This window comes from Ostrea edulis, chromosome 2, assembly GCF_947568905.1.
Source record: "Ostrea edulis chromosome 2, xbOstEdul1.1, whole genome shotgun sequence".
Classification (NCBI taxonomy): domain Eukaryota; kingdom Metazoa; phylum Mollusca; class Bivalvia; order Ostreida; family Ostreidae; genus Ostrea; species Ostrea edulis.
In genome coordinates this window covers 90,225,153-90,234,468 of record NC_079165.1, presented here as the reverse complement: position 1 = coordinate 90,234,468, position 9,316 = coordinate 90,225,153, and the positions used below count along the sequence as shown (strand labels likewise).

Below are 9,316 nucleotides of genomic sequence, written 5' to 3'. Positions count from 1 at the left end.
GTCCTCGCGCTTGCATTCAAATATTCAAATCGATGTTATAATTTAGATAAAATTTTTCAAATTATATGTATATATACATGTTTAATCCTTTTAAACACCCTCTCTCACGGCCCTTCGCCCTTAATTAATGAAGTGACCACCTCAAACACCCTCTGTTTTACCTGTCAAAAATAAATATCAATTAAGTGACCACCTCAAACAATGGGCAGCTGTTTAGACATGCTTATTTTATGTATTAACACCGACTTTTATTTATTTTGCCGAGACTCCGTAAGATCAAATATGGATACAGCAATTAAAACTTCGATACAGAATCAATATTTAAAACGTACACACACGCCCGCGCTCCATATACATGGTACATAATGATTTTTGTGACTGCCCTAAAATTGCAAAATGAGGAAGTTGATGATATACGACACAAGCCACGGAAGCAGCAACGGAAATTGTAACCCACAAAGCATGTGTATATCTCCCGAAGATGTATAGGAATTCTCGATAAAGTTTTAGTTCATCTAGAGTAAAAAGAGCATGTCATGCTTAAAATGAAGACGTACTATATCTTTTTTAACCAAAGTGTCGAAATACAACCAATTTATCAAAAGATATTTGCTGTTATTTCATGTGATTAATATCTCTCTGATAAATGTGTGGATAGTTGATATCATCAAAAAGTTTAATACAAATGATTCTTAATATTCACAGTGACTTGGCGAAACTATTCTATTATATTATCAACCTACGTTACAAAATGAGTATAGAACAGAAAAATTCACCATCTCTTAGGAATATGTACCCACTTTGGCCAAGGCCCGTATCTGAATTCACGACCTGCAGAAGCAATGTTTTTAGCAGCGAATGACCAGCGCGCTTGACCGCTCGACCATTTAAGCTAGATAAAATAACAATGGTGATTGAATTTTCATCATGCTATCACATGCTACACGGTCATTGATGAAAAAGGCTGTGATTTGCTTCAAACACACACTGCATTTGAAATACCTAGTTAAAACACAGATATTGCAACTGACTCTTAAATCAACAGCTGCCCCGTGAGAAACTAAAGTATACGCTTATCAGAATGATTCCATGTTTTGAATTTTAAAACAAAATGCAATTAAATTGCAAACTGACACTGATTAATATTTTCTTTCAATATTATCAAATATATGTAGCACGAGAATTATAACAGAGAAGGGAAAACCTGATACAAATATCGATGTACTCACTCTATAAGGATTTCGTTCGGTAGGGTCATAAGTCCAATTCCCCGTATAGTTATCAGAATCGTAGTACATGTTGTAGTAGTCGTAGTAATAATTCTCCATCTGATGGTACAATGTTTTGTCTCTCTATCTAACTGTATTCCTCCATATGATGGTACAGTGTTTTTTCTCTCTATCTAACTGTATTCCTCCGTATGATGGCAGTGGTTTGTCTCTCTATCTAACCGTATTCCTCCGTATGATGGCAGTGCTTTGTCTCTCTATCTAACTATTCCTCCATATGATGGTACCGTGTCGTTTTTCTCTTTTTAACTGCACTCCCTCAAATGATGTTACTGTGGTGTGTCACTCAAACTAATGGGGGCTGTAACGTAATATTACATGCTTGGTAAATATCACGTGATATATCGATATATCCACATCAGTTGTCTCTTTCATGAACAGGGTGTTACGCCGATCATTGGTTCGCATTCATTTTAAGCATTGGCAGTCTGGGGAACTTAAGTCTAAAGTCTTGAGTTATGAAATTGAACAATATATTTAAGAAATAGATTTCACTTTTGAAAATACACGAGGGTATAAACTGCAATGCTTCACATCGGCATATTTCACGAAGCGCGTTACTGAAAATTATATATTTACGTTCTACTATTTGTCGGAATTCGCAGTCGTTGAAGAGAGAGAAAGAGAGAGAGAGAGAGAGAGCAAAAAGAAAATTTTAAAGCACTGGAGTCACGGCGCTTTTGGTTATTTAAACCTCAAATTTTCTACGCAACCCGCGCCTTCATCTAGATACATATATATAACATAAACAAATAGCACACACCACGAAATTAAAACAAGTATCAATAATCTACATTGTTAACAAGAATGATATACACTGTTGTACTGGATTGAGAAAAATGGTTTCTATCTATCTATCTATATATATATATATATATATATATATATATATATATACAAGTGTATATATATATATATTATATATATATATATATATATATATATATATATATAATATGTCGGTGTGCGTATTTCTAAACGCCTTCATTTATTACTAGTACTGTCATTTTGATATTTATTCCTCAAGTAAAGTGTACATGATAATGCACTTAAAACTTCCAAATTGCATTAGTGCGTTAATATTTTGATTGATATTTTTTTTAAAATCATAATGTTGAAAAACCACACGTGTTCTTACATAAAGTATATTAAATGTATGGGGGTGGGAGGAAGTTGTTCAAACTTTCAACGAGAAACTTGATTGGGGGGGGGGGGGGTAAAAGATCTTCTACTACACATTCCTGTGGGTTTCCTTGTCCAGTTGGAAATGGTTATGCCCGATTTTGTTACAGATATGCAGTGATGTTATAAAACCACAAAGTACACTGGGAGTTGCCTGCACCCATTTCCGGCAAAAATTTTCTGACAGAAGTGAAAATGTATCTAATGGTAGTGAGTACTTCGCGGAAATGATGAAATGGTTGTCTGACAGTTACTCAAACTAGATAATTGATTAATTGGTCATTTTCATAGCGACGAGGGGACGTTTCACAATTACACGAATTGATATACATGTATTTAAGTACATGTAGTTAAATCATAATCGTATTCCCTCGCTATATTTAATCCCTGGACACATTCAATCAGGATGCTTCACGAGACGGCAATCCACCGTCTGACTTTGCCTCTAAAATATACCACCCAAAGAATGGATTGTACATGTACGTTTTAAATATTGCTTCCCAGAAATTTTCTGCGAAATCCACACTATTCTTCTCTTTTTGGCTGATTTTGAGAATACGTGCGCGATCTTAAACAAATATCTCAGATGTTTAAAACAGCTTATGATTCTTTTACCATAAAAAATTCTCCACTGATTTTTTAAGTTATAGATCTCTAGGGTAAGGTGTTCATTCCGTACTAATCAGTCGATATATTTACAGCAGATGATCAGGCTTTCCTTCTTACGACGTTTCAAAGTCAAATAAATCCCAAGCAAGTTTGAAAAGGATTGTAGAGGCGTCGGTAAGTCAACAATGCCCCAGCTCTTATCTCCACACTTTAGCAAACATTCTATAGTAAACTGTTGGGGGTTTTTTTACGTCCCATTCGAGAATTTTTCACTTATATACCAGTAGAGACGTCATAAGTTTTTAGGCGAAATACTACATATTTTGACCAATGGATGGTTTGTCATTTATTTGTTTTTCGTCCCGTTCAGAGTTTTACACTCATATTGAGCCGTCACCAATTGCGAATATTTGTCAGTTCCTTCCCCTATTTCAAACATAGGTGGCGCAAGACTCGTTTACGTCCTTGTTGACTTCCGGTGTACATAAGATTTATGAGAGAGTGTAAGGTTTTTGTTGTGCAAGCAGGGAGCGGGGGTAGAATTCCCGAGAAATGAAGCTTTAAAAAAACCATTTGGTTCATTGTCATCAAATGTGACAGCGACAACGATCGTTTTAAGTTCCACTCAGCGTCGTGCGCTAGAAACATCAGTCTTCAATTCAGTCCGACTTCACAGATATCAGATGACGACTTTGTTGCAGAAAGTATTTACTGTGGGTTAAACATTTGCTCTGTAGATCGTAATATTCTGCATTGATGTTTTTTGCTGAAATTTTATCTATCCTTAGTTATACAGTCATCAATGATCTTATAATTCTTTGACTCTCACCCCCCCCCCTCCCCCCTTTATAGACTATATCTATAATCGAACAGGGGAAATTTGAGTCATCAATATATAAACGAAGTATGGTACAAAAATATATTTAAGATGTCATTTAAAAATTATAAAAATTAATTTTAGAGTTAACCAAGGTCGTCAAAATATGAATGAACGCGATTGCTAACAGCAGCCCCCCCCCCCCCCTCCGCCCCGTCACTCGGTACGACGACGCGACTGTAATGAAGGGGTGGCTATAATCAGACTGTAACTGTAAGGCAGTAAATATTCCTAGGTCTTGTTTCGTTTTTGAAGACTGGATTGTAAATTAATTTCAACACTTTACTTTCATGGTTAATTTTGTTATAATTCAAAAAGTGTTGTAAAATATTGTTTGAATTTCAGGGAAAACGAGTCTGGATTCTTCAATAGTCAATACGTATGGAATTAATCAAAATATGGGATGATATTGTCAAACTTTCATAACTTATCAAAGTTTGCATTATCATGGTTATTTTGGTGTGTCATGTTGATCAACTGACCCACGGAAGTACAGTCCAATACATCAAAGAAGTGAATACCAGTCCTAGTTTATTTTAACTGTTGACGCAAACGAGAAGAAAAATGCATCTCAAGAGATTAAGATATTTCTGAAATTTTTAGAAATAAAGTTTGAATCATACCTACTTTTATCAAAATTAAATGCAAATTCATAAAGCTATAAATTTATCCAAGTGAAATAAATACAAATTTCACTGTCATATATACAATGTTGTGTTTATAATAAAAGCCCCATACACAGGCCTATTGTTCATTGTGGTTTTTATTTTTAAAAAATCATTGCATTACATTTTTCAATATTCACTTCTAACTTCGATTCCAATTTGAAGTATGAACATTCAAATTGACCTTCAAATTGAAAAGTGTACTACATTTGTTAAGTAATGTATTTTAGTATTAAATCATTCATATCATGAACTGTCATGGTACATATAAGCATGAAAAATCCTTATACATGAAAGTAAACACGGGTCAAATCATGTAGGCCTACATCAGTTTCCTGCAACACCATGGACAAACGTCATTTGGATATAACCATTCCTATACGCAGGATACAGTCGTGTTTTTAACGCAGAGTACAACCAACTCATAGTATATCAATCATAGTATATGGGTGGAGACGTGAATTTAGAAGTTGAAACAAAGCTTGAACTTCCGTCTAAACTTGCAATCCAAATTGTGATATTCAATTAAAATGTAGAAACTCGAAATTTTGAATCATTATTGTACAGCTAGCATAATGGGGTAGTAAATTTATTTGACCTGCCAATTTTTATGCTCTTGCTTGCCCTATGGACTAATAAAAAAGTTAATCGCAAGGACTGTTTACCTACCGTGACGTCATCACGTAAGTGATATAAGTTCAAACAAGCAAATAAACTGTTAAATGTGAAGTTAAGGGTTATGATTTACATGTATGTACTCTATATACATGTATACCTTCTCTATCGTGAATTTTTGTTTATAAAGAGAAGTTATACATATATACATTCACTACTACTTCACATTTTAACAGCTTAATAATATAAATTCAGAGATATATGGATATATTTAATAATTGATATTCCTGATCCTCGACCGAGAGAGGGGGAGTCCGCATCTTATTATTTTAAACATATGCAATTCAACAACTTATAAAGAATTATGAGGTATTGTATATTATATAGCCAACCTAAACTACTGTTTAAGCATGTAAACTTAATCACGAAGTAGTTTATAATGAAAAACGTTCAATGTGTATTGAATGTCTTTATCTAATCGATGTGACAGAGAAAAGTCGGTTGCAGCTGAAATTCTCAACGTGCTCTCCTTTCCGCCCAGAGATCTTGCATTGCGTTTTCTAAGTTCGTCTCTAAGCGCAGTGAGGTCCTACGAACCGTAATCCGCCTTCGTTACTAAATATTCAACAACTTTCTAATCTAAACGTGTCGTTCCGACGCTCTCTTAAACTTGAGGTTAGAAACGCCTTGGACGTTAATGGATCGTGCGCCAATTGAAATCAAGGGCGAGTAATTTGAAGTTTTATTTGCCATTGTAGGAAAAAACCCACATAGACCTATGCTTAGCGCTCAGGACCATAGCAGTGACAGTTCTATAGCGTGTCAACACCTGCCAAGACAAGAGACCTCCCTTCTTAAGGTCATATTCGAAAGCTTTTAAAAGCTGAGCGTTTGGCGATCACTGCCTATGTTTACGTCTCATATCTGAGGCGACCATGATATGAACAGGGCCCGAACTCCCAACCTGCAGGTTACGAAGCGAATGCTCTACCACTGCGCTACCACGACCTACGTAAAGCTAAGAAAATATCAAAGTTTTTACTTAGGTAAATCAGGACATTTCACTGTGGTGAAAGCATCCTTGTTTGCATGTATAATCATAGGATGAGTAAGTTTCTAGCAAAATAAAAATCAACACATTCTGACTAATTTGTTTATCAGCCGCGCGTGTGTTCCTTAGATGACATAACTTAGTATTCACTTCTTTAAAAAATGCAATTTTGACAGAAAGTAATCTTAAAAATAAAAGCCTCTGCTTGACTACAGATCAGCAGTCGACACGTTCATCCTACTGGGTTATCAAGCTAAGCAATATATGCATTTATATTTTCAGTCGAGTTTCAAAAGGAAGCTAAGTCGGCCATTATGGCGATGTATCATTCATCCTTAATGCTGATTTAAAGGTCGCAAAACGAATTTTACAAGTGATACGTTACCGAAGTCGGTAAACCGGATGTTTGCAACCGAGAAGGTACCCCCCATTCTATTGCAATTTGACATTTTGTAGCTTTGTAACCTCCTAAACGTTCTGGGTCGTTCGCCGTAGTTTACTCTTGTGACTGCTGAGAAATGCCAAAAAAAAATTTGCGACTGTTAAATCGATGCAAATTAATGGGAGTCAATGACCAGCCATAATTCAGAATACACACAATCTGCATTAGAATCAGCAATATATGGAGCGGAGAGTAATGAAAATGTAACTACAATATTATTGCATTTTCACTTAAGGGGAAATTCAAGGATTATCATTTATAAAACAATTTTTAACATTGAAATATTCTTAACAGAATCAATACGATATTAATATTCAAGAGCACCGACCTCAATTTCTTTTTGCGAGTGACTGTTTATCAGTGTTAACCACTGGTTTGGAACACATCTGTTATTTCCAGTACCTAGTGTCCTTAATGCACCAAACCAATAAACAGAAATTAAGGATCTGTAGATGGGACAGTAACATATATTAAGTGGTACACGTGCCGTCGATGGAGTTGCTAATATGAGCAGTCCTTTAGTCAGAAAAATGTGTCAGTATTACGTAAATCATGTGATGTGTGACTGTAGTGAGTATCTTTCAAAATCGTTCCTGAAAAAGATAAAAATCAATTTGAGGTTCTAACCCTCTGTACATTATGGCGACTACAGATGGTCGACACCACATTTAAATCACATTTGCTACTTTTACATAGACATAATAAATGCCCGTGGTTTTTTCTGTTTTCAAATAAAGAGCATAATAAAACAATATTTGGTATGCATGGGAGGAAAGTGGAAAATAAAGAAGTATGTAAATCATACTTGTACTTTTTACGTACGTCTTATCTAGAGACCAAGATCAACCATCGGCAGCTTCACATCAAAGAATCTAAAAATTAAAATAACAAGTTTTTCAAAAAACAATCACAGATCTATTGATTCAAAGTTCAGAAATATATGATTGAAGATGCATGATAGTGAGGGGGATATGAAGATTTATTCACTCAAGAAAAATCATATTCCCCGAGGGCAACGATTCTTGGGAGAAAAAATCTTCCTATCTCCCGAACATTCATGCAATAAATTGTTTATTATACCGAAACAAAGCAAGACTACAAAAATGCATTTGAAATTGGAGTCCGCTGTTTCTGTACATTGCATGTAGCTGAGATCGCCCTACAGGTGTAGCGGTGATCACTGTCGCTGGTGATCAGGGTCGCTCTAAATATAGCGGTAGCCCTGCTGTTCGACGCTCGCATAATTCGACCCCTAGGTAATTGTAAACATTTTATATGGTTGTAATCAGCAATTATTTTGAAGTATGGTGATGAAAAACACAACAAAAGACAATAAAACAATTTGTATTTTTGAATTATATTGTTTTAAAAAACCAGAAAATGCTTTGGTTTTTAATTCTACATCTGAAATTTTGATCGGCATATGAACTTCATTTATGTACATATTTTAATGAGAAGACGTGCATTTTAACTAATATATTAAATTATATAACTAGTCCAGCTCCTTTAGAAAAAAAAAATCAACAGAAACTTACTAATAATAATAATTATTCATTTTACATGCAAGAATTATCGAGATCGGCATACTGAAGCAGGTTTTGCAGGCAGGTTTGATTTGGCTCCTTTGCTGTCATGCCACCAACTCCAAAATATTTTATTCTCGGGTCTGCTTCGGTATATCTTCCGAGACGCGAGACAAAAGACGATCCAAAGACGGCAGCTTTCATGATGATATTAAACATTGTACATACTCGTGAAGCCAGTCCTATCATATTATTGGCTGACTGCATAAATGAATAATAAAACAATGTTGAATATGTGCCTACGTATTGTTCGTAAATTGGGCGAGTGGTACTTGTAATTATACGATTACGAAGGTTGGTCACGGTAGGATAACCTGGTGTTATTTTATTTACAGGTAATTGTTTACACCTGCACGTTAATCCAAGTTTAAGACGTCTAGCCGTGCCTTGTTCACACCTGCTATCATGTGATTAAAATATAAAAGATGACTTTATAGGAATTGTTATGGAGATAACACTATTGTAAATATGTTTGGAATAAAAAGCCACTGTTTTCAAGTTGTTTATTCGTTATTAGATATATTGTATCTTAGACATAATTCAGAAATCTTATGCATTAAAATATCAATTTTGGAGTTTTATAATACAAGTTAATTTGTATCTTTCAAGTTATAATGTGCATACGAAACAGAAAACTGAGAAGGGGGTTTATTATTACTATGGATTTAAAACCAATGGGGCACCGCTTCGAGTTAAACACCACGCATGCGCAGAAGCCGGTGATTCGAGTAGTTCTTTTCCCTATATATTCTATTATCAGAGCAACCCTGGTCACCAGCGACAGCCACCACGGTTACACCGGTAACACCGCGCCCTCAACGTATTAGAAGGTACAAACAACGAAATACAGTGATATGATAACCAGTTTTTGTATTTCCATTCTCCTTGAATGCTGATTTACTTGATTGTTTTTGTATCAACCAAAATCAGGCGATTTTAAAACTATATATCAGAGACCCACATATTCTGTGCCTTACGAACTTTGAAAGTTGAATGACTCGGA

The 9,316-nt window shown here is 35.1% G+C and overlaps 1 protein-coding gene across 1 annotated transcript in view; it reads right to left on the bottom strand.

Moving 5' to 3' along the window:
- The window catches only part of LOC130051969 (mesotocin receptor-like), a 46,705-nt gene extending 39,533 nt beyond the window's left edge, over positions 1 to 7,172 (bottom strand). Inside the window, exons 1-2 of the mRNA XM_056155401.1 lie at positions 7,059 to 7,172; positions 1,230 to 1,590 (exon numbers count right to left, since the gene is read on the bottom strand). Of these exons, the coding sequence (XP_056011376.1) occupies positions 1,230 to 1,328 (99 nt within the window). The 5' untranslated portion in view covers positions 1,329 to 1,590; positions 7,059 to 7,172. The remainder of the gene's footprint in view (positions 1 to 1,229; positions 1,591 to 7,058) is intronic.
- Between the last annotated feature and the right edge of the window lie 2,144 nt (positions 7,173 to 9,316).